This window comes from Odontomachus brunneus, unplaced genomic scaffold, assembly GCF_010583005.1.
Source record: "Odontomachus brunneus isolate Ranch 3 - 2012 unplaced genomic scaffold, Obru_v1 Obru_scaffold_031, whole genome shotgun sequence".
In the NCBI taxonomy this organism is placed as follows: domain Eukaryota; kingdom Metazoa; phylum Arthropoda; class Insecta; order Hymenoptera; family Formicidae; genus Odontomachus; species Odontomachus brunneus.
In genome coordinates this window covers 1,960,152-1,987,396 of record NW_022639481.1, presented here as the reverse complement: position 1 = coordinate 1,987,396, position 27,245 = coordinate 1,960,152, and the positions used below count along the sequence as shown (strand labels likewise).

Genomic DNA, 27,245 nt, shown 5'->3' with positions numbered 1-27,245 from the left:
ATATATATATATATATATATATATATATATATATATATATATATATATATGTTTGCGTTTCATGTTGGAAGTTTAAACATCGGTGTTTAAAAACAACACGAATGTCCAGGATTAAGTGTGTGCTTGGGAATTGGTACTTGTACTTTTTTTACCGTATTTCAAAGTTACTTTTCACACGTATATGTGCACCAACGATAGCCAAAGGATTAGTAGACTCTGAGAGCTGTTTGAACTCTGGAACTGTGAATCCTGCTGCGTCGATATGGCGGTTTTGTATTCGAGGCGACTGGGACTCGGCGAACGCGGTTAAGACGCGATTAAGTTGGTCTCAAAATACGCGAGGAAAAATCTCGGAGATTTCCTAGGATCAGAGCGTCGTCGGGCTGCCTCGAAGACGCAATAGAGGAAAGTTTCTTTTTCGAGTAGGCCGCCTCGGCGACAAATATCGTTTCCACCTCGATTCGATAGCAATCGAGAGAAAACAAACGCTCGCTCGAGGGCTCGAGGATGGATTATCCAGCCCATGGCCTTGCGATCTTTTTTCTCTCCTTCCCCGCTCCTTTCTCGCCCCTCGCGCCTTAAATCAGCTTTTTCCAGCAGACACTCTCTCTTCTCTCTCCTCGATAAATTATTAAAATATTTTTTAATATTTATACAGCCGCATTTCCCCGAAATCCCATCGACATGTAAATTTCTGGTGGCGAAATATTCCTATCGGAATACCGTAACTGTCATCATGAAAGGTACTTCATTTCACTGCCCGAATACACAGATACACGAAAAATATACCTCGGTATTACGGGCGTGTTTGTTACGAAAAATATTAAAATACAGGCTATATTTTTGCGTACGCGAAAATGTCGCTGAGTACACTAGATGTCACAAACATCAATTCGCTCAAGCGCTCTTTGCGTATCGTATTTTGTATGTCTTCGTGTTTCAATCGTGTCTCTTGTGCCATAAGAACATATTGCATCCGTATATCTACGAATTGAAGTGACAAAGATAATTTCAGTCCCCGAACACGAACGCAATTCATCAGATGCTACAAACGCTTTGATGATTTTAAAGAAATCATCATAATTGATGCGATATTACCTGCATCACTTATTTCTTTAAACGGCGATCTATATTTAACTTGCAACTTTCTTTCTGCGACACGACCAATTGGCGAGCATTAATTGTTGATTTCCTCTCGCCTCTTGATCGCGCGATTTTGACTTACGTGTCGTTACGACGCCCGCTCGATATCTCTAGAAAAATGCTCGTCTAATAATGGGCCGGCATTTATGACAGTTAATACGCTTCACATCGCCGGCCGCAAGCATCCCTGCGTTTGCTTTGGATCAATTCGGACAATTTGACGTGCGGCCGGCTAGCGATGCGGCGCCATTGACCGGTTTCGGAGTGCTACCCCGGTGCGTAATGCCGCATAACCGTTCTGCATTACATACGGGCGCAGGGTTGGTATGCGAATGCATCCCTCCTCTCCTCCTCCCACGCTTGACCGCCCCCGCCCGCCCGCCCGTCGTCATCCACCCCCGACAGTACGGGATACAGAGGGTAGGTAGGTAGGTAGGTAGGGCGGCGTGTATTTCGCGGGGTGAATAGCCGGCACGGTATGTTTCTGGCTCGTCGCCAGGTTGGGGTAACTACCGGCACTACCACATTAATAGAGTTTTATTGTTATTTACGACGACGCCCCCTGCTTCTATAATAACCCGCTGCGAATTAATCGCCACGCTCGATTTATTTTATTACGCGCTACTTTAAACGCCACTCGTGCCGTTCCGATTGCGTTCGCGGCCCGGCATTCGTGTATCGGTGCGATTCGATAACGCGCGAAATCGCGCCGATTGTTATTCGCGCGGCGACACTCCGTTAACTCTCCCTCCCTTCCGTCCTTCTTTCCTTCCCGCGCGAGCGCGTTCATTTTTTTGGGCGACATTAACAGGCTCGCGCGCGAATTTGGGACTCTCTGCGTTTCTTCCGTTTCATCCTATGCATATCCAACGCACTGAATTTTGCAGGTCAAGCGTGAGGAAGCAAATCAAGACTCGGTGACTTCAGTTTTCAGAATTTTCACGCGATTAATAATTATTGTGTCAACGTGAATAAAATAAATATATTTATTTTATTCACATTTATTTTACTTTTCAGAATAAAAATATATAAATTTTTGAAAATTGACAATAAATTAAAAATACTTTTTAAAAATATAAAGCATTGGATAATTGAGAGAGGAGGAAAATACATACAGAAAAATACATACTGCGTTCAAGTAAATGTCTTTCGTTTCAAGTATTTTATAGTTGATGTATCAACAAAAATCTATCTCTCTCTTTCGTAAGTTTATCATAAGCATCAAAATAATATTTTTCTTGGCATGTACAGGGTCTCTCGTCACTACTGCATTATCTCTTAAGGGCGAATTCCTGAAATAATTTGAATAAGAAAATCCTAATACAAAATGGCGAGGCCATAATACTTTTCAAATTATAGACGGTTAAAGTTGACCAATTATACTGGCTAAAGTATGCGCGCTCAGGTACAGTACAACACACAGTGGTACAGATGCATGCACATGTCGTTCCTTTCCCAAATATTAATACGGAATTTTTATACAACAATATATGTAATAATAATCTGCTTTTTCTATTATTTAAATAAGCATACCGCAAGTAATAACAATTTCGACAAAATGTTATGAATAAAATATCACACAATACATTTATGAGAATCAGTAAGCTATCACACATTTAACGTTTCTTTTAGGGATTTACAACTAATTTCATATCCTATGCAAATTCTTACTTATATGCATGCACCATTGTGTGTTGTACCTGAGCGCGCATACTTTAGCCAATATAATTGGACAACTTTAATCGTTTATAATTTGAAAAGTATTATAGCCTCGACATTTTTGCATTAGGATTTTTTTTTCAAATTACCTCAGGAATCCGTCCTTAAGAGATAATGAGGTAGTGGGGGACATCCTGTATATATATTTTTTTTTTCCATTGTGGCGCGCTCTCGATATACAATTTAATAAAATAATTTACCGACAAGCTTGTTCAATTTGCCTTGCATAGCAAGACGTCTACACTAATGTATCCGGCTATGCGTTAACCCAGCTTACATCATCTTACACTTCGGCATGAAATTTCAGGAGACGCGACGCGGGGCAGTACTGACACGCGAGCATCGCAGCTCGGATTTCGCGAGAGTGCCACTTCGCTCGGCATCGCGTCGCATCTTCGTCGAATTATTGACCTTTGGCTCATAATATCTCCTCTTTTCGTTTGAAGAGTGCTCTCAAAGGAATGCCCCATTTTACCCTTGAAAATCCCTCTCGCGCCAGCGCGATAAAACACCCCGATTCATTTTCGTGCGAGTTGGCGTGAAATTTGAGCGAACCAAAAACGCGCACATTTCATTTCGTGAAGCGAACTTCGTGAGAGAAAGGTGCTCGCAATGTATCAATCAATTAATTAGGAAAATCAATTTCCCGCTCGAGAATCTGGAAGTACGCGTTCTTTCCCCTCGGGCTGACACAATCGTTTTCCGTTATCTGCATTGCCAGTGCAGATTCGATACGCATGACATCTCGGAGTCGCGTTAATTCCTTCGAGGGGAAAACGCAGCGGAGCGGCCCTGCCTAATTAAAGTAAATGCGCGCTTTGATCAAGATGTCTTCCGTCGGAGATCGCAAGAAGCCAATTTAGCGGATTCTCGTCACAATAAATAATTGCGATGCGTCAAAGTAACGATTTTAGTACGCCTGGCTCGTTAACGCGCGGATTATGGCCGCGCTTTGAAGCACCCCCGTCGCCTTTCGCGCAGACGCTTCTAATTAAACTAAGTCTTTGATGCTCGGGAGCGCGAAGAAACCGAACGTCAAGCGTTGCTTCCGCGCCATTATTAATTTATATAAAATTAACTCTGACTCGTTTTGTCTGATTTTTTTCTATATACATATTAAAAAAAATCAAAGAACTCTGCACAATCGAGCTGTAGTTGCAGTGTATATATGAAAAATTTACTCGCTTTTCATTCCTTCGAATATCTTCCCGTGCGAAACATATTTTAGAATCATGATATTTTATACATGAAGCGCGCGGAATGATTCGTGCTGTTTAATGAAGCGAAATTTCCGCGAAGTTTCTCCTGATTTTACCCACGTTGAAAAATTCCACAATGTGTGCGGAACGTCACGAGAAAGTTGTGCTTTGTTATACGATTTTAATATATTAATTCGCGAAAGAGTTAAGAACTATCCCCGGCATTGTATCGCCTTAAATGAGAGCAATATCGAGATCATTAAGAATTGTGCACACAGAAGAAGGAATTTCGTCTGACGTAACGAAAAACGAGTATCACGTAGGGCATCTAAAGGCACGTCTGGAAACAGGGGGACCGGTTGCCGTACGAAGATAAATGTTCGTATTCGGAGTAGTTACATCGGGCTCGTTTAATTTAAGCGGCTAAGGACGTCACGCATTTGATAAACGAGAATTCCAAACGTTCGGCTGGCGCCATGTAATTCATCCGTGAATTTTGCCCTTATTCGTATGTCGAGCAGGCTATTTTTGCACGCGCGATCACTCGACGATATTTTATTTGATGCGGGGCGAGTGGAAACAGACAAATGTGGTCACACACGATAAAAACGTGATAATATATTCATTTAGCTAATGGTGGAATTTCGAAGAGGAAAATATTTTTTCTCTTTTTCGTTTGTAAAACGTTTCGCGCGATTCACGTCATATTAAGTTGCTAAAATTTTGCATGTTTCTAAACGCCGTGACTAAATTTTTGTGACGGGCTTAATTATAGAAACTTTTTAAATTCTCTTTTTCTCTCTCTTTCTTTCTCTCTTGGCATTCGAGTTGTAGCAACATGTGAGAAATTTGTTCGTTTTTCCTTACTTTCTTTTGCATTTTGTTCCACATATCTTAGAATTAGTTACAAAAATATTTAATTATATATTGAGTGTGAAAAATTTCTGAAAGCATAACATCGCGCGAAACTAAAGAGAGAAGTCCGTCCCAGATTTTTTTAGAGAAACACATACTTGTCTGTTTTATTATCGGTTATTCGACATCCTCCACGCGTGGACGTAAATGTTTTTCCGCTACATCTTTCCCAATTTGAAGGGGACGTTTTCGCTCAGCCACTCAGTTAATCAGTGGCGACATTTTAATCACTGCCGACGGTGCATTCAGCGTTTAAACGTGACCTCGCTTGCAATTTTCGTGCATTTCTTTCTGGCGGATGGACGAGCGTGTGGAACGCGAGCAGACGCGCTTCCCCAGCATTTCCGCTTCCGGCTCGAGCGGAGAATGCAAGCGTGTGCCGGTCGAGCGAGTTACGTCGACGGGAGACAATGAAGGGCCGGCAACAATAGAGACGGAGAAAAGGGCGGCAAGATGGCCACCGCGAAGCGGTGAGAGGGTGGCGGAGGGAACAGCTCGTCGCTGCGAGACGGAGCGAAAGGAGGACGTCGTGGGGGTACGGAATGGGACAAATGATGAGTCCCGGGCGTCAAGGGGTGCGAGAGGATGGGACACCACCATTTAACATGTAGCTGAATAGCCATCTGGAAGAATGGCGAACGGCTTCACTGAGAACTCCCTGCTGTCTCCCTCATCCCATTCCACCCTCTGCCACCCCCTCGGTCGTTCTCTCAGCGGGATTTCATCTGTCGCAACGCTTCAACGCCACGATCACTGAATTATTTTCGGCCGAGAGAAAGAGTCGGACGCCATTATCACGAAAGCGAAGTTTCCAGGCAGCAGGGGTCCTCGAAACTTACGTTGAAAATCATACAGAGCAAAATTTCCAGCATTGAAGCCCGACACGAGGTGAAGCGCGAACGGTGGTGCGAAGTGTAAATTAATTCAACGGTAGTGCCCGAGGTCAATGTAACGCGCTCGAGTAAGTAATGAATCGACAAGTAATGGCAGGTCACACTGACGTCCCGCATGCGTCTGTTCAAATTTCTTTCTCACCTCGTATCGTCGCACACGTTCTGTCTCCTGCCCGATATTATACGTTCTCCTCTGAGATAGAAGTAAAAATTTTGTTCTGTTTAATATTAAACGTAAATTTTCCGAGAGAAGATTTCTTCTCTCTGACTTAATTTCACTGCGATAACGACTCGCGGCTAAAAATACTCGGCTGAGAATAATTGAAAATGTAAGAAAGAAGCCAGAAAATATTCTCGGAATACACACACACACACACACACACACACATATATATATATACACTTTCCTTCTTTAAATAAAATTACCGCCAGTCGTAACAAAAATAGCTCCACCGGTTTTCAAGGATTGAGAAATAATTTATATTAGTGAGCAACAAAATGATGAGAAAACAGCCTTGATTCAAAAGCCAGGCGTGTTTACATCGATAAACCTCCGCTGCACTCACCGATCTATTTCCATTCTTTCTCTCACCCCTCATTCGTCCTTCTTTTTCGATGCAGACGAGCGACTCTTTATCTTCTCAACGGGGGTTTATTCTTGCCCTCGACACAAAGTAAAATGCGAGAGAGACAAAGGATGGTGCGGAACGGCACGGTAGATGGAAACCACAAAATTTCAAGAGTCCATTCTTCAACCCCTCGTTCACGCTTCAGGAGCAGCTCAACTGTAACCCGGACCCTGTACTGTTTAATTATTTGCGACGGTCACTTTTATTCCAATCAATTTTTCATCGACTAAATACAGGATTTGAAACTTCAACAAATGGATGGTCGAAAACTAAGCTTTTGAGCCGCTAGCAGTATTTCTTATGAAAGTAAATAACTATTTCAAGGGATGAGAGGTTACTTGAAGGCTTAATTTGTCCGACTTTATTAACGTACCAATTATTCATCTTTAAACAATTGCAGATACATTGAGAAAGCATCTTAAGAGTGATTAGAACGGAATTTCGCTCGGATAATCCTGCTCTATGCTAATCTTTGACCACTTCTGATCTTTTTCATCCCCGTAAAACCTGCACGCACCGCGACATCTTCGCGAGAGGGTGGCACTCAAAGGAAGGAACGAAGCCGGTATTAAGGGATGAAGGGATTCCGTCTCGACGTATTTTGCCTGTAATCCAAACTACGGCCCGGCTTGAGAACTCGCCTTCCCAGCACTGGCACGACGACGGGAAGACCCGCGGGGGAAGAAAGAAACGGGGAAGTTTTCCCGGACGAGGTTATATCCTTATACTTCTTTCCTCCTGCCGGTGATTCTGGCCGAGGGATCAAGGACGATTTTAGGACACAAAGATTGGAAATCGCCCTCGCCCGTTATTCCTCGAGCTGAATAGCGGCCGTTGGAACGCTGCGATGCGTTTCTTCGAGGGTTATTTCGAGCCTTCGGAGAGACCCCGAGATTCTTAGAACTTCGTAGAACTTTGGATCCATAGAACTCGCCGAAAGTCTGGATCTTTGGAGTCTCATCGAATCGCTGGATCCTCGCTGACCACGTCTGTCTATTTTTAAACATTTCGCGTCCCGCGGACGCTTTAGGTTGATTGAATCGCGGTTTTATACCAGATTAAATCTCTCTTCGGTTAGACGCAATCGATTCGTCATCCTTAGAACACGCGAAAGGGTTTTCAGTGGTTCGCGATGAATTATTAACATGTCTGCGGCCGACTTCGTGTCTCGGGGAGACATTAATTTACGGTCTACTCTGAACTCTTGAGGGAGGCGTACAGTAATAACTTTCCCACCGTCCAATATGTTGGTTGTAGCGCTATAGTAAGCTTTTACATTTGTAATCAATTCAAACCACGAACACTAATTGATAATGGTTACTTTTTTCAGAAAATGCAACTTCCAATGGCAAAAATATAAAGACACAATATCAAAATACTTTTAAAAGATTAAATATATGGTTCTTCAAATTAACAATAATATATTGGATATCCAAGACATTTAATTTTTTTTAAGGTTTCTAACAACAAATTTAATTTTTTAAAGGTATTTCTGTATTACTTTTTTTATATTTTTTAAAATTGGTTTTTCCAGCGAAAGTAATCATTATCAATTAGCGTCCGTGGTTTAAATCAATTATAAATTTACAATATCCCTAATATTGAATGAAAAAGATGGAGAATATTATAAATGTTGAAAATACGAAGAACTAAGTATTTTATAATTCAACAATGACAGAATATTTAAAAAGTTTAGTAATATAAGGTCCAAGTATTTCAAAATCCGCGAAAAAAGGATTCGATAACTCTAAACTTCAATATACCAAGGATTTCCACAAGGATTCCGCGGACTCGTAAAACGCAAGGATTCTAATAACCCGAGATTTTTGAGGAGCCATTAAAATAAGCCGTGGCTTGTTTTCGTTCTTGCGACACGCCGCGAGGTAAATTATATGGCATTATTTTCGGGATAAATTCGATAAAACCCCTACGAGAGTTCGCGGCGTGAAAAACGACTTGGAGGGAAAAAATTGTAAAAAATATAGGTCGTGTGCGCGGAACGATAGCCCGCAGGATTCGAACCGAAATCCCTGATAAATTGTCTAAGGACGCGAAGAGGGGGCGAATGAGAAAGAGAGAGAGAGAGAGAGAGAGAGAGAGAGAGAGAGAGAGAGAGAAAGAGAGAGAGAGAGAGAAGAGAGAAGCTGCTTACGCGTCTCTGCATTTTTCCGGTCGAACATTTTTTTCCCCTTTTCCTTTGCCCACTCACGGATAGATCCTCGATCTTTCCTCGCGACTCGATAAGGTTCGGAGCGTGCCGGCGAAAATGAGAGCCTTAAAGCTCGAACGGCGATTCCGCGACACCCCGATAAATTTCCAAAAATCTTATCTCGGCCGCTGCCCGTTCGCAAAGCGGATGATGAGTGGCGCCGGAATCTTCCACGGGTACTGCGATAAATTAATCCTTTCACTTACGCCTGATTTATGTACCACAAAAAGAGAGAGAAACAGAGACAGAGAGAGAACACGAAGAAAAAAATAAAACGCTTCCAAGACAGAATAGTTGATCTAACCAAAATTATAGTTATTTTTGGATTGTTCTAACACAGTAGTAGTGACATGCATATAAAGTTATTATATATTATCACTAAATTATATATTATCACTATATTATATATTATCACTAAATTATAGCAGAATTTAATACAAAAAATGATTTTCTTGACTATAACTTTTTGTTTAATAAATTAGTCAAAGACTAAGGGTAAATTGAGCCAGTCGCATTGGACCGTTTTACAATATTATTTTCAAAGTAAAAGAGATGATGTAAGCTGAGTAGCAATACAATAAGTGCTACAACAGTTTGCTAACAATATTTCCACAAGGAAAAGTGGAAAGGTGAGTCAATTAGTCCTCATTAAATCTGTGGGTTTGATTCGCTTCAGTCGCCTCGACATCCCCTCCCTGTGAAGAAGTCGAGACGCTAGTCTATTCAGGTGATTAGTAAGACGTTCCTTGTGTTTCTTTAGAGCTGAAATTATTTCCTCAATAACAGTCTTCATTTTAAGGTCTCGATAGATATCCATATCTCGACAGTACCACGGCGCATTAGTTATATCCCTAAACACTTTATTTTGAAACACATGAATTATTTTAATATTTGATTTTGCACTACATCCCCAGAGTTGGATCTCATAGGTCCACCATAATTTAGAGTAATTATTTTTCTATATGTTTATAGTTACAAATACCAAGCATATTTTTTCTCAGTATACTTATATCAGATTGAGAAAGTCTCTCTCTTACGGGCAGCTCTCTAGAATTCTAAATATGTAGGTGTTCTGGGCGCAGCGTGGAGAGATGCAACTGGTACCGATGCATATCTGATTGCGTCGCGGACCGATTTTAGAAGAGCGTCTTCTCAGCCGCCTTGTAACCTATGGCTTGATTTTATCATCGGACGAAACGCTGACAATTTCAAGTCGCATCACCTGTTGCATCAAAACGACGTGCTTCCTCGGGCGCATTATTAGAAGTGCAATCGGCCTATCTCGCGATTCTTCGCTTCACTTATCGATTCTCGCAGAATCGCTTGGACGATTATCCAACCGAATGCAGCAATTTGCCCGTTATCGCGGCTCTTGCACAGCGAAATTCGGCACGGTGGCCAAGATGCTGTTCTCGCCGAAAGACATTGCTCGGCGAATGAAAAATGCAATTTCTGAACGCAATTCTGTAGACAGTATGAAGTGGACTCTGGCACAATGTCGGAGTTGAAGTCTGAAGAATTGCGAGAAATGACATTATCCACCGACATTTCTATCGACGGGAATTGACTCGAAATATCAGAGGGAACGTCGTTACGTCTTAGTATTTTCCGCGTCTGATTCTGCGACGGACAGATAATTCGTTACAAACAAAGACATAGAGGAAGGGGGAGAGAGCGGACAGAGAGATAATTCACACGTCCGTATATTTCCGAGCGCTTTAACTTTGGAGTTTTTTGTATAAAAGTAGAAATTATTCAAGCCGAGAGTTGCATGCGGTTTGTTGCGAGCCACCTGAGTTCTGCCGGCGCGAAATTAGTTTTGCAACGGAAATGGCGCAGTCGAGTTATTTATGCCGGCTTTCGGGAAGGACGGCGACCGCATTGGACACGTATGTGTCCAATTAAAGCGGATTAATCTGAATGTTTAGCAGGTCGCCATTTATTGCGAATGCCGCCTCCTCCCGTTCTCCTCGAACAGCGACATTTTTATCGGGCCTGATAATCGTAGTCGATGAGATTTCACCAACAGTGATGGACATTTAATTAATTCTAGTTAATTAATAGTTATACGTGAAAACGTGATAGCAAAAATTGCCATTGCGCGATTATTTTCTTTTCTTAATTTTTCTTGTCAAATAACGTGCGATACAATCGGCAATGCAATATTCTGAAAGTCTTCTATATCAGCAGGCAAAGAAAGAAAATTCACTCTTGCGACTCGGAAACTCCTCGAACGATGGCAGTGATTTCATATCGCCCTCTGTGTGTGTATCGCTTCATCCGAGCGTGCATCTTCATCGTTACGCGCGTTTCCAAATTTATTACGTCGGCCCCTTCCCCGATCGAGAAATAATCGCCAGTGAAATCGATTTCCGCGTCTGACGGTTTATGCGCGTCTTTCTTCCCTTCGACCCTTCCCCATCCCTCGGGCGCACCCACCTGGCCTTCCAGTCCCCCTCCCTCCCCCGGAGGCTCCCACCGTCTCCCCCGTCCCTCTCCCTCTTTCGTTTCACGTCAGATGACAGCCAATTTTTATCCCGGTGATTGCATTTGCAATTCCGATGCGCGTGCGAACGTAGCGCGTCAACGGAGACGCCTTTAACTGCGCTCCTGTAACGCGTTTTTCTCGATTTTCATAAGAATATGCCGGTGCCGGCAATGTGCGGATTGATCTGGATTCCAAAATCGAATTAAATTTCCCGGTCAATCCGGAAGAGTAAACTTTTGGACACGTAATGTCCGATATCATCACGTGTGGTGTCGTAAAGTCAAATAACTCCCCAAAAATAATCCCCAAAAAAGATATTTTACACGTAGCGCTCTCAAAAACTCGCACGTTGATTCATAATAATGTTTCCACGAATTCTGATTCAGTTTGTTTGAGGGAATTCATCGGGAATCACGTTACGCTCTGATTCACGCTCGATATTCCCTACGAATCCTCTTTCGCGCGCAATCGATCGTTAAATAAATCACTTTTTTCGTTTTATTATATTATTATTGGTTTTACAATTCGTTCTAGAATTGTCGAACATTATTTGAAGCATTTTAAAACGGCACCAATAATGACATTGTTATAAATCACGGCGAATTAGAGCGACAGCGTGGAAGGAACTGTAAGAGAATTCGTGGACCGGAAAGGACTAGAGGGAGACGAGACTAAATCGTGTATCACTAATAGCGAATAAATGTAGCGTGAGTGAAACAAGGGCGTCGATTTGCTTCTCGATGACTAAGATTATCATACACGCATTACAGAGCACAAGCGTCCATGTTTATCGCGAGATAATTAATAATCGATTGAAAATGTGTGTATTACATAGAAGACTGCACTGCAAAAAATGTTTGGTATTTGTAACTATAATCACATGGAAAGATAATTACTTTAAATTCAAAAAAATCAGTTTTTTAATTAAATCCTCTAATATAATATCAGTAATAATAAACATATATATATATATATATATATATATATATATATATATATATTTATTTATTTATTTATTTATTTTTTTTAGCTTTTTAGCACAAATATGTATACTCATTTGTGGTTACATAGAATCATAAATATTTTTGCATATTTATAATGCAAACGTTAATAAAGTTCGGCTGATTGAATTTATGCCAAAAACAAAAGAAAAAGTTAAGAAACTATATTTCTCTCCACTTACTCTTATTTCAATATAGAGTATAGTGCTGTTATCTGAAAAAGACATTTGGTTGATATAAAAATTCTGTAGGTTATATAGGCATAAAAAAGATAACCCATATTTCAAATTGTACTGTAAAGTACTATTCAACCTTCTGAATTTAACTTAAGGCCGGTTTTTTAACAATAGTTTAAACTTAGATTTCAACTTAAACTCTGTTTAAACAAAACAAACTTAGAATAGAGTTTAAACTTGAATCCAAGTTTAAACTGCTATTGAAAAACCAGCCCTTAGAAGTCTAATATAAAAGAATAGTTCGCTTGAAAAACAAATGTTAATGTGTGTGTGAGATATAGGAGGTATAGGTCGGTATAGTAGGATAAGACAGAGCAGCATATAGTTTCCGTGTATATCATTATAGAGGCGCTGCAACTGCTGCGCTCACGTATATCGTAATCTCGACTCGCGCGTTTATTTGACGTGAAACACTACCGTATCTTTTGATTTCGCTCTACGCTACGAAAGAGATGAAAAGAAAAAAGTGAAGAGAAAGAAGGTTGAGGAATAAGAAGTGCTCACGCGACCGTAAGGAACATCGCACCCGGCATATACACAACGGTACGTTTTTAATAAATAGTTATAGAAGTATCTCTTCCGACATGCATTGGTTATGAACAATTCGTGTTATAGACTTTTCTTCACACGAGCTGCTAAATAATATTAATTAGTACAACAGGTGCTATTACGTGAGCTAGCAATTAATAATTGTAATATCAGAGACATTTTCTTTGATATGGGTTGAAAATTTGCAGTGTTAAGGGGATCTTGGAATCGATGACGAACTCCCCTTATAGAAATGTAATACTGATAAGTAATAATTATCACTGGCCAAATTATTACTTATCAGTATTACATTTCTATAAGGGAATCGAACAATAATGCAGAGACGATCGTCACTAACATAATCATGCTATCCTTTTCGTATTTCTTGTATATGTAGAACTTATATAAATGTATGTATCGTATTACTTTTGTTTTACCATATTCAATGAAAAACCCCCTTATAGAAATATCATACTAAGAATCATTGATAATTACTTATTTTCAGTATTAAAAATACTGGATAATAAGTAATTATCAATGATTCTTAATATGATATTTCTATAAGGGCCTAACCATATATATGTAGAAATCTTTCTGCAAACTTTTTCGATATTCTTAAGTTTCCAAATGCAGATGCGAAAGTAGAGCAATGTTTTTCAAAATTTTTCTGTTTGGAACATCCACATTTTCGGTATGTACAAGCTATGGAACTTTTGGATTAGGCAAATATTACCCTAACTGACAGCTTGAGATTTTACATTAAAAATTTTTTGTTCATTTTTTTCACATATTGAGCAATGCTCTTATTTATTTTTGCACGTACTTTCATTGCGTAAAAGCATTTGTAATTCTGTGTAACCAATACGACGTAAACTTTGCAAAAAATATCAATGTTCTGTCAGTAAAGTTATCAGTTTCAGCATCCCCTTAAGTAGTATCACAGTAATATCAGAGAAAGTCATACTCTGACGTATAAACTACTTCTATGTTTATTGAAACTAGAGTCAGTTATTCAGAAATGAAATTTGCTCACTTTCAATAATATTGAAAGCCAGACATACTCTGCATAATCTGAGCTAGTTCTTGTAACAGTAAATAGTGTCAGAGAAGCATGCTCTGACTTATTATCTATTTATTGAAAATAAATAAGCTTATTTAAAATAGAGTCATTTATTCAAGCATGAGATTTGCTTACTTTTAAGAAAATTGAAAGCTAGAAGTATCTTGTATAACGTAAGCTGATTCTTATAACAATAAGTAGTGTCAGAGAAACATACTCTGACATATTATCTACCTATAAGCTTATTGAAAGCAGAGTCATTCAGATATGAGAAAGAGAGAAATTTTATTATTTTTATAAATATTTAAAGCCAGAGGCATGTTATATGACGTGAGCTGTTTCTTTCAATAATAAGTAGTGTCAGAGAAGCATATTCTGTTATATAAACTATTTATAAGCTTGAAAGTAGAGTAGTCAATCATTCAAACATGAGATCTGCTTATTTTTAATGATTTTGAAGTCCACGGGCATCTTGTATGATATAAGCTCTCTTCTTTTAATAATAAGCAATGTCAGAAAGGTACGCTCTGACATATTATCTACTTATAAATTTATTGAATCGATGCCTGAATCAGTAATGTCGATAACATCGATATTGTAACCGACAGACGATACCGACATTTCTTACTTCCCTATAGATAAGAGCGTATGTCTATCAAAGTTTGGAAGTCATTTCGATATTCCATTAAAATGACTCATAATTCGGACCGTTACCTTATTCATGTTTACTTTAGTTATGCGTCGTGAGTGCTGATTATTCTAACGTAAGGCCGACTGTTTTATATTGAAAAATGTGTGGTAAGAGGTTTGCCTACATTAGATTGAATTGTATCACTTTCCTGTCAATCATGCGTAACAGACGAGCGAATAACACTCTGCAAACGAAACGTCAAGCTGTCAAAATGTCACAGCTGCTTGGATACATAGTCGCCTCCTCGAATAATCAGTCGGGACACACGACTACGTAGAAATGGATGCGGCAGGTTAAACATTTTCAGTAACTCTCAATTTAGAGAATGGCTGAGTAAATTGGAACTCGAATGTGCCTTGCCAGAAAAAGAACATCTGAATAGTTGAGGAAAAACGCAACGTGCCAGAAGTTTTATATGCGCTCAAAAGTTAATCGATATAAAAAAAGATATAATGAGATATTATTTTTAGATTATTCTGGAAAATGCGAAGGTATATTTGAGGACTCAAACTTTGTCGAAGGTACATAACTTCTATACATAACAGCACGATATATATTGTAAAGTGCTTGAAGGTATGAGAGCGGAATATTTCCTTGAAATCGAAGCATAATCGAGGCATAATTGCTAATAGCAAATATTGACTATCCTCATACTTTGCCAGTAAATTCGAGTTATTATCCATCGATATGTATCAAACCTTTCATCCTATTGTTATAGAAATTTCGCAAATCGTAATAATAGAGAACAGAGAAATAAATAAGGAGTTACGGGAAAAAAATCTAAATTAATAATTTACATTTATAGAGATGCCATTTTAAAAGAATTTGAAAAAATATTCATATAAATTACCGTATTTATTAATTGTATAAATATTAAGTAGTATAATGTATGCAATTTTTACTTTATATTATTACAAATTATAGATTTGAACGTTATTAAAGTATCTCGTATAGCTAACTCCATAATTCGTAGGATTTATCATTTTAAATAATTCAGCACATCAAAAATATGAGCTGATTGATTATGGGCTTACTTTATTCTCACTTAAAAAGAGCATCTCCTCATTTATTTACAAGTCCGATATCGATTTTATTATATTCGCGGTGCGAACTTTAATCATTGATCTAGATGAAATATTCTGGTCAAGGCACGGCGACGGAAAACATTCATAGTGAACATTCTCCCTGATCTAATTTCGAAGGAAGCCACTTAATTTAAATGTCTGGCCTGCCCTCCGACCCTCGTCCTTTATCGTTCCTTTGGGGATGGAATTAATTGCTTCTTAAGGAACTGGAATTATGTTTCTGGGAGTAGCACTTTGCTAGAATTCCTATTCTTCCCATTTTTTATTGTCGCCCCCATCAAGAAAGGGCCGTCATTACTTTTGCAAGAATTCCAAAGTTCACGGAACCTCTCTTTATACAATGCATAATATACAGGGTGCTTCAGAAATAGTTGGCCAAACTTTGCGAGAACGTAGAACGGATTGAAATGAGCAAGAAAGTCCCATAACCGATATTCGCAATAAATCTCAAAATATTAATTAAAATGGATTGGTAAATGATCACGCGCGAAGCCGTCTGCCGTTGTATATTTATACATTAGGTCAAACTGAAACAAAAAAGTCCTCTACCATTTTGTAAATGATCACATAGATTTTTAGATATTAATTAAAGAAAATTGTTACATGATTGTGTATTATAATATACGCAAATTTTCTTTAATTAATATCTAAAAATCTATGGTCATTTACAAAATGATAGAGGACTTTTTTGTTCAATTTGACCTAATATATAAATATACAACGGCGCCACTGCAGCTCATCTATCATATCGCGCGTGATCATTCACCAATCTTTTTTAATTAATATCTTGAAATTTATTGCGAATATCTCAAAACGGTGTGGGATTTTCTTGCTCATTTCAATCCATTCTACGTTCTCGCAAAGTTTAGTTAACTATTTCTGAAGCATTCATGCATATATGTGCGATATACATAGTAGAATTTGTTTCTGCATCAATAACTCGCAGTTAAATACGAATTACGTTTATACAAACAAAATTTTCGCAAAGTTCTCATTTTATCGGGTCAATATTAATGAAGTTCTTAAGATGGCCGTCGATTAATCGCGGAGGAGGAAAGAACTTCATATCTCTCTCAAGCTTATCTCGCTGATTGTTGAAAACAGATCTCTTAAGCCGATCTCCGTCGGCCGGTCTGTCGATTCTCGACTCTCGGCATCTCGCATTCGCGGCGCGATTCTTCGACACAGCGATTTGGCACGACGACGGCGACAATTCTCGGAGAAGTTTTGCGGCCGGAATGGATGAGTTTACGCGGAGTTCCGGTGGCTTTGACGGAGCTCCGCGGCCAAAACTTGGTGCGCGGAACTATCAAAGAGCAAGTGGGAAGTCCGCGGCAATCAGTCGCCCGCCGCCGTACTAATGCGATTGTCGTTTAAAACAGTCGGCCCCTGCGGCAAATTGCCGCGACTCGGCAACTCCCGACGTTTATGGCACTTGGCGAACTCGCGGAGGCGACTCCGCGCGATTATTTTCCGCGAGACAGTCGCTCGGCATTCCGCTCGTCTCGTTCGCCTCGCGAAATCCCCGGGACGCCTGGCGATACTTTATCTCCCGCGGGATTCACTCCGAGAACGCGAGGATTCCCCGGTGTACCGGGAATGTTCAAGAGTCCAAGAAACTACGGCAGTTTTTTAAGCTCTGTTTGGTGTTTCGCGAACATTTTGTGAATTTTTTATAAATTTCTCGAATTTTCCGAAATTCCCTGGAGATTTCGAATTTTCTCTGAACGCGTATCGCGGGAAGTTTACGAGACTCTACCTCTGCGAAATTTGCCGCAGAATTATACCGAATTTTCGGAAATTTGTTGACGATGTAGTATAACAGTTGTTTGTTAGTTTGTTAGTATAACAGAGTTCCGCTAAGTTTCTTGAAAAATTGTTCAAGATATGACGAGGTATCTATACATAAAGTATCACTTTCTCTTTCAACGTAATCAAGCAAGTTTAATCACCTTCATGTAAAAGGATTGAAACTTCCTTTAGCCATTCTCAAGTAACTTGTATAAATTTGCATTTACATAGAGAAAATATTATAGTTTTTATCATATAAATTCTTTTCAATTTCATTATATTTCTAATAGTGCAGTCTAACAGACTATTAGTGAGATCTGTTTTGCTAAGAAACATTAAATTCCGTTAAAAATATCTCAAATTTTGCTGGAAAATTTTGATAGCACATCCTAGTTCCTAAAATATAAATAAAAAATGAAAGGGCGATCGATTTCTCGGTTACAAAATTCTACAGTAATTTTTACTATACAATTCTCTCCTTGTACAGATCGGAGATAACAAAACTCCCCCACTACTTTTTAGTTAAAAAATTTACACATTTAATTGATATTAATATCATCATTTTCAACTTGCACTGAAATAAACCCGTCGAGATTACCTGCTATGCGAAAAGCAGTTCGACGAATACAACTACAACCCATTTTCCTTGACTGTGCTTAAAAACGAACGGTCCGCAAGGTCGCCAACATTACTCCATCACTTGCAATAACAATCTTCCGCGAGAGACGCGGCATTGCATATCCCTCCGGGGGTAAGAGCAACCCTTCAATAACGTCGCGTCGCGTCGAGTCGAGTAATTTGGCCCGCGGCGTTCGGGTGAAGCCCGCGTAAACATCGGCCGGACAAACGCTCGCACACACGTGAACACACGGGGAACACGCCGCCGCATCCGTAAGGAGAATTTTCGTTAATCAAGCCACATCAGTGGCCTCTCCGGCCGCAACGCTATCGACTGTCCCAATAACTGAATTATTGCCGCTCGGCGTTACACGTGTAGAGAGACGGAGATGATGGAAGTGAGAGAGCGAGTGTGCGCGTATGCACACGAGCGAGAGAGACAGTGGAGTTTGGGGGGAAGAGGGAGAGGAGAGAGCCGTTGGGTGCACTGCACGTCATACTGGACGCGTCCCTTTGTATCAGGAGGAACACGCGTGAGTGCATACGACGTGATACCGGTCCGCCGCTAACTCCTCCGTTAATACTCGTCGCCGCGACGACAGAATATCGACTTGAACGAACAAGATGTCCGCGCGCTTTGCGAATTAGCGTGATTGCTATTAAACGATATTAATTATACCTCCGCGTGTAATCAAATTTAATTTTGTTGGGAGATAAAAGGAGAGCGGAATTGCACAAACACATTAAAATAAGACCTATAAGACCTATAAGAGGCGTACGCTGGATGTTAGTGCGAATAAGATTGAATAGGAGAATGATATCATTCATTCTTGTTTCGTTTCATCTTTCTCTTAATTTAGTACACACATTTTCAGATAATTTAGAAAAATATTTAATATCTAATCTATATGATATATAGTTTAGAAAAATATTTACTGCATTCAAATAAATGTTACTGCAAGTACTTCGTAAGTTTACACATCCGCGAATCTATCATAGATTTCCTCCTCGCACACAAGCATCACATTTATTTAAAATACATTTTAAATTCCCTAATGAGTTTAACATTTCAATCGAGGATATTAAATTAAAATTCGCTTTGCTCGTAATACATAGGTAACCAGCCTCTTCTTCGATCAAGTTTTATAATATTCTTGCAAAGAGAATAAATTCTCGTCTCGAGTGCACGATAATGAGCTTTTCACAAATTTCTGATGAGTATATTTTAAGACCATTATCAAGAAAGTATTGTTGAAGATAATCATTGCTTAAAGAAGGAAAATAAGCTGAGCAATTGCTTTTCTTAGCAGTAGAATTATTATATATTTCTGTATGTGTAGGCTGCATTGGGCTTTTATTCGTTTGGCTTGGTTTAATTTGATTTTTTCTTAAATCCCTCGGCTCTCGTGTCCGCGTGAACATTTCCTCGAGAGTCCGATCGGAAATCGCGAAAAGTAAATTGTGAACGTATTGCTTCGCGATTAAATTCACGCTTTTGTTATAACGGAACGACCGGTTAAGCGAGAGTCTGAAATCGATTCTCATAAGCTCCGGCGCACAATAACGGCGGGCTCTTTGAACTTGGATTCCTGGATCGCTCCAACTTCCACGGGATCGTCTAACTTTCTATCTCGTTTACCGCGTATTGAATGTTGCGGCCCATAGTTACCGAAAACCTAAGCACCGATGACGTTCGATTCGATGAAAAAGGTAATTCCATCACTTCTGACCTTTATCCATTCGAGCAGGAGTATTTTATGCTCGCTGAAATGAATTACGAGTAACACTCGAAGAATTGCGTTTCGTTCAAGCGACATTTAAATCATCATTATTTCCTTTGATAACCCTCGACGTGTTTTTCAGAATTTTTAAAGCGAATTTACACGTGCAAATGTATCGAATATGTCGTATGACTCCAGTAGCACTATAATTAGTTGTTAATTGATACCGGACGCTTAACACGTCGACGCGTTTCACGTGTCGCCGCTCTAATTAAAATACATCGCGTGGGCGTGCGCTCGTGACGCACATTGCGTCGCACAAAAATAATTTTGTGTTTATTTCTCGAGCGTGTTTTATTGGAAAAACGTGGTAGGACATTTTATTAATAAATTTTGTTACTCGCAGTCAATAACTTTGTTCGTAAACGCCAGCGAGATATTCGACGGAATATCTTTGATTTCGCTGGATAATGAAATTATTTAGCTCCATAGAGATATTTCAGACGTAATAACGAATGGAAAATTGAAAAGACAATAAACAGCATTAATTGATAACGCATGATAAATGATCCTGCATAAAAGTAATAATTAAAAAATAGTAAATATAATAATAATAATACGTAAATTATTTTTTTGTAAATTATTCTTTGGACTTTTCGTCGAAAAAAATATGTCTGCCAATTATTAGGATATTTTTTGAATTTCTCCCAAGATTTCGAAACTTTTAACTTGCGCACACACTGAGAGAAAAAATATTCAAAAAATAGTAAATACTTTTTTGGGCGCATTAATAACATATTTACTTAATTCTCAATTCTGTTATTTAAACAATTGTTTTCACGAAGAGCTAAGGTTCCCTTAAGGTTTTGAGAAAATATATATTCTCTTATTTGAAAAATATTTTATATACTAGTATAAATGAAAATACATGTTGTTATATAGTACTCGCCGAATAAATATTTACTATTCCTTGGATATTTTTTTCTCTCAATTTGGAAGAACTCCATGCCGGCACTCGACTGTGATTAACGAATGAATTTTAAATTCCGTCGCGATTGCCCCGTCACGACTTGACGTCGCGGTCTGTAGATCGCGGAATTTCTCGATTCGATCACGCGTTCGATTACCGAATGTAATTAGCTGGCGTTGTAAGCAGAACGGCACGTCCCGCCGTAGCTAAACGAGTTTCGCCCTTTAGGCCGAGCCGCCCTTTCGTATCGCGACGTGAGTTTCCATTATGCGTGCGAAGGGTTGAAGGGCAGCTACAGCAGCCGCATCGCTAATTAGGAGACTCGCTCGCTACGCGAGCAGGACCCGGCTCCGGGGATCGTCGAGCCGGCATAATTAAATTCGAGCCCTTTAAGGAGCCGTCTTGACAACTCGCCCGGCATCCGCCTCCCTTTTAATAGCGAGTTAACAATGGCGTGATTATAGGAACGAACGAACAGTCGGGCGGGCGGGCAACCTTACCGTATTTTTGAGACGACCGTGGGCGTGAATTCTAATTGGCGAAAGCCCAACTCCTCCGGCCTCACGTCCTCCAGGCTGCTGTACCTCACGTAACTACAAGCCGGTGTGGGGATGTCTGAAACAAAGGGTAGAAATTGAGCAGTCAGGCTCGCGCTAAGGAAAATCGGGTGTGCGTAAGCTGCGGCGTAAGATATAATTAATTCATTATCAATTATGAAACCTCGGATTGACAGTTCAGTGACTACTGTTGCCACATTTTTAAAGATCAAAACACTCAGAGAAAAAATATTTCAGAAATAAAAAGTACTTATCCGATATGGAGTAATAACATATTTACTTATATTAATTATAAAACTCGAATATTATTTTTTTTATTTATTATTATTGTTATTTATTGTACATATATATTATTTTATATATATAATTCTTATTTTTTTAAATAAGAAAATATACATTTTCTTGAGACTTTAACCTTTCATGAAAGTAATCATTTATTCTTTTTAAATAAAAGAATTTAGATTTAGATAAATATATCATTAGCATTTATTAAATAAATATTTCTATTTTTTTATATTTTTTTCTCAATGTGAACAAAGATTGCAAATATTTCTCTCTTTTTGAAATAAATATTGAACAAAGTGTAATATAATTCATGAAAAAGAAGGCGATATATGGATCGATGCATATTGCAAAAAAGTATCCTTTGAAAATTTTCGATTATTATCGAGCTTTTTGCATTATTGCAATCGCCCAGTGTACTGTGACACTTAACTTGCTTAACAGCGAATTTTTATTTCCGCTCTAATTTATTTTCGCGTTTGATAGTTTCCCAGGCATGTCGATAGGAAGGGGTAAGAATCGCAACTGCGGAAGCGTGAAAAGCGCGGCGCGAGCGTGCTTCGGCGCGTAATTTCCACCTGGCCGGCGTTTGCGCGCGAAATTTTCGCTTGTGCGAATTGTAAAAAAAAAGGGAAGAGAAGAAAGGAAAAATCCTATCTCAGCGAGACCGTCGTGGGGAATTTCCCGACGCGCGTTTCTCGCTTCTGCAAAACGTGTCGTTTTTCCCGACGTTCATTCTCGCTTCATTAACTGCGAATCAACGACGTACTACATTAAGAAAAAGAAAAGGATTACCTGATCCCCGCGCCGCGACCGTGTGCAGGGAGAAGGACGTCGAGTTATCAGGAAGGGGAGGGAGGAGGCCCTGAGGTTGGCGGGAAGAAGGGGATAATAGTCTGCAAAGGGGAGATAGATTATAAAATCGATGAGACTCCTTCGGGCTCGCCAACTTCGTCCGGTTCTTTTTGTCGCAAAAAATCGCCCGTTAATTTCCTCCGCTGATTAACCCTTCCGGCGCGCTACGTCTGTCAAATTAAATCGCCTTAAAGTACAGCCGCCGAATTTATCTTCCAATTTTTCGCGAAAACGAAAGGTATCGCGGTTCAACAACGCGCCACGAGCTTCGGGATAACAGACGGCCGCTTCTTCTTCTTCTTCTTCTTCTTCTTCTTTTTCTTCTTCTTCTTCTTCTTAGACATAGCGAATAAATTCGACGAGGTTTTTTGCAAACCGGGATTCTTGAATCCCACGACGGTTCTTCGCTCGCGAGGATCGTCCTAACGAGGGCGATCACATTTGAAAAGTCGGAAAACGATCCGAGAGAAAATAACAGCTTCGCAACACAGCGTGCAGTCGAACAATAGCCGCTTCTTCTTTTACAAATGCGGCGCGGAGGAGGAGGCTCTTTCGCGAGCGGGATAACCGTGATCACTGGATCCCGACGGGATTGTTTGCTTTACGCTTAATGAGCGCGGGCACTTTTCGAAAAGTTAGAAAACGATCGAAGAGAATAGGAGGAGTGGGGTGGCGTCGGGGGGAGGGGGCGACGAGGGGTAGAGCTCGGCGAAGGTGGTAAACCGCTGGGGTACTTCAATCAGCTCCCCAACTTTAACCGCGCTTCTGCCTTCCGGCTGGTAACTCTCGCTAATGAAAGCCGCGTGCAAACTCGCGCAAGAAACCGCGCTCCTCCCGTGTTGGACTTTGGTCTCGCGTATTAAAACGACGATAAATGATAAAGTCACGGCGAGACGCCGCGCTCCGATATTTCGATAATTGAAGTCCCCCCCTCTCGAAGAGGCCGCGCGCTCGGTTAGTTATTTTCTAACATTTAATCATAAACTCCGGCTGTTGCTTAGACGCGAATAAATAGCGGAAATTTGCCAGGAGCTCCCCCCGGGAACTGTTAACGTCATCGCTGCTCTGAGAGCATTGTCAATTTTGTCGTTGAACGAGGGCGCTCGACGTCGTTGTTCCTCTCGTTCCCGCCGCGTTACCGACGCACCATTATCATCTCACAATCGTCAGTCATCGCTACGACCGATCTAAGCAACGGGATTACGTTCTCGCGAAGCGATATCCAGCAATCGTAGTGATTAACGGACGGCGACCGCAATGAGTTAGCTGGTCTCTCTTCGTCGCGCCGCTATTCCTTGTTTACAGAGGTTTAGCACAGACAGCGGAGTGATAGTAGCTCTGGCTGCGGGTCTTAGCCCTTGGAGGGACACGGCTGGTAATTCCAATTCAACCGCCTTTTCCCTTCAATGCCGCGACGCGCTGGGCGTCGCCCGGCGAGACATTTATTGCCGCGATGAGGCATCGTCCGGGATTATTATGCGCTCGGGACGCATTCTTATGCGACGACGCTTAATCGTCGCTGTTCAACAGCTTTTCCCTGCAGTCGGGCGCCATTAATCCACGGAAGTCCTTGGTCGCGCGACAGGATTCCGGGATGGTGAAATTAAAAGGCGAGCCGCGTTTCAGCGCCTGAACAAACCCCTTAAGGGGATGAGCGCGGTACGATGTTTGTCTAAGAGGGAATAAGGCGGTTGGCGTATGCATCGGGGATTACGGTCTGATTAAATATTACGGGAACTTTCGAGCAATACGAATCGTTCGGTTAATCCGGTTAATGCATTTCACTCGCGAGTCGTAAATTTCCACTGACTAATTGCAGCAAAAGCGAAAGAAGCATAAAGAGAGAGAGACATAATCGAGACAATATACACCGAGAAAAAAATACTTGGAAATTTATTTGTGGGATATAAAGTTCATTTCTGCGAAATATAAACTTTTATCTCGCAAATAAATTTCCCAGTATTTTCTTCTCAGTGTACGATTAGCTCTTCACGAGTGCAGTTTAAAGAGGTATTTCACATTTTTCGGGCTCTTTAACGTTAATTCTTCGTTTCGCGGTTGAACTGAAATTTAAAAATAACAATTTTAATTTTTAATCTTGCTCGAGAAGTATCAAATCTCACTTCCTCCGTGTGCGTAATTCAACATAAAAGCGTGACTGGAGTTTTCGCTATTCCAATGACAGATTCATTGCGCGGAATGATGCGCCCTCCCTGAATTCGCATTTCCACGGGAGTTCCCTAACGCGAGTATTTCGCGACATTGCGACAAATAATCGCGTTTCACGTGATTGCATGCCGCTCTTAAATCGTCGAGCTCCATTTAGCGCTCACCGCTAACCGGCTCCGACATGCTAAGAGCTTTCGTCTACTCTTTCCAAGGCTTTAAAGCTCTCGCGCGGAACGACCGCCAGCCAGATCGCCCGGGTCGTCTGGAAGTAACAACAGTGGCGACGGCGATAACAATTTCTCGATTGACTCGACCACACGTGGCCAGGGAATAAAATCGTCTCGCCGGAAATCGGGGCAGGCATTAGAGAAATAAGCCCGCGAGCGAATATATCGAGAACATATCAATCAGGAAAGCGCAAAAGTAAAGTACCTCTGGCGAAGGATATCGAGTGCGAAATGTATAAGTTTTTCGCAAAGCTGAAACATATTAGAACTTGAGTGAAAAGTAAAGAGTCAAGGCACACGCAATGTGTACTTGCAACCTCCTATTTTCTCTCTCTCTCTCTTTCTCTTTCGGTTTTTAAATTAAAGCAAAGTAGATATTTTTCACTGAAATCAAATAGAGGATGTATGCGGCTTAGATGACACTGTTGCGTCGTGATGAACAAATGTCTGAAGCCGCCGCTGCGCCGGAAATACGACGACGGCGACAATAAAAATAAAAATAATTGTCCGTGTAGCAACAACCGACGTGTTAACTGCAGCTCAGATGGCCGCGGCAAGATGGCCGCGGAAACAAAGAGCTGGGAATGACGTTGTTTACGAGCGCCGATTGTTTTAAAAAGCGACTAGAGAGTCGAGCATCACTACTGGCGGTCTCGGGAGAACGAAGGGGATGAAAGGAGAGAAAGGCGCGGAGGCAAGAAAGGAAGAGAAGGACGGAGCACAAAGAGGGTCGAACTCGAATAGGGGATGCGGGTGAGGGCTCCTTCGTCTGAGTTGGAAGACGCCGTTGCAGGAGCGAGCTCGATTGCATTATTGGTCAGGATTAAAAAGCATTCTCCAGGCGATTGTTTGTAATTCTAATGAAAAAGCCGCGCGATAAAGGAATCGCCGGATCGAACGCCGGAAATTCACGCCCGAGTTCCGCGAGCTGGGATTTAAAGCGGTGCTGATTCAACCCCTTCGTGTTTCCGACCCAATCACGAGCATGCTTTCTCTCTATCACAACCGCACAATAATATCTCATAAATATAACCGTTATTGTATTAGCGCATCAATTATTATTACATTAATATTTATTGTTTCCATGGTATCAAACTCTGTGAAGAACATAAAACTGACGCTTTGCTCTACAAATCCGAAGGAATATTTCCCATCGGTTTTTAGCGTACATTAATCTTCACTTTAACGCAAACACCAAAATTCGGTAGTTTCTGTATTTATATAATTCTACTAATTGATTTATAGTTCACTGAGGAACTATAAACCAGAGAAACCAATATCGTATCTATAGATTCAGATATTGTATATCTATGGTTACTCCTTTACACAGTAAAGGTCCAAACTGTGATCTTTTTCTTATTGATAAAAGTCTCTCTAAATGTGATTTAATATGATATGATATGATATGATAAATCTTCTGATTGACTTTCAGTCACATTCAAAGGCACTTTTATTATCGACAAGAGAGCGTTCAGAATAAGGACCTTAGAATTTACTGTGTAAAATTAGCGTCATTATTACACACGACGATGAGTTCATACACCGATGGGTTTGGAAAATGCCGCGTATTTGATATTCCGTGGCACGAAAGCACGTGAGCTTTCTTTTGAATCAGCCTGTATGCACGGAACATAGCGGATACGAGAAACTTCACTTACTTGAAGCTATGATTATTTCAAGATGCACTCACAAAAATTGGCTGCCGCGCACCCTTTTCCGACGTTTCCGCCCTGCTGTGCTTTTCCAGGACATTTCCAGGCAACGGCCATATACGTCTAGAAGAGCGTCGATATATCGATCGCCTTTTTGCTCAAATCTCAAAATTAATGAAATATTAATTATTAATATTTTATTCAGGTGCCGTAAATATTTAATAGGGATACGTCGTCAAAGTAAACTGATTTTTCGCTCACACATTAAACATTGACAACCGAATTCGCAAAAAATCGGCTTTCTTGCAAGGAAATGGGAGAGAAGAAGGTAATTCTCTTAAAGGGAGAAGTCCAACAGAACCCATTTAAAAAGGAAATGAAAGTTTCATTATCAAGTCGCGCATTCGTAGCTTCCTCGTCGCGGCTGTTTGATCTTCCACGTCAAATATCCCTGTAATTACGCTCGGATCTAAATTTTCTCAAAGGGAAAGTCCACGCGGAGTTAATTAAAGAATTTTTGCACACTTTCATACCGCGGGTCGAAAATGCAGGAACATCCGTCGAGTTCGGAAGCGGCGGAGAACGTCGGGAAGCGCCTTACCTGCGT

The 27,245-nt window shown here is 40.5% G+C and overlaps 1 protein-coding gene across 4 annotated transcripts in view; it reads right to left on the bottom strand.

Moving 5' to 3' along the window:
- LOC116843266 overlaps window positions 1–27,245 on the bottom strand; it is a 115,125-nt gene that overhangs the window by 37,402 nt on the left and 50,478 nt on the right. For all 4 annotated transcript variants that reach the window (XM_032813547.1, XM_032813546.1, XM_032813549.1 and 1 more), the window contains exon 3: window positions 21,397–21,511. In XM_032813547.1, coding sequence (XP_032669438.1) covers window positions 21,397–21,511 — 115 coding nt within the window. The remainder of the gene's footprint in view (window positions 1–21,396; window positions 21,512–27,245) is intronic.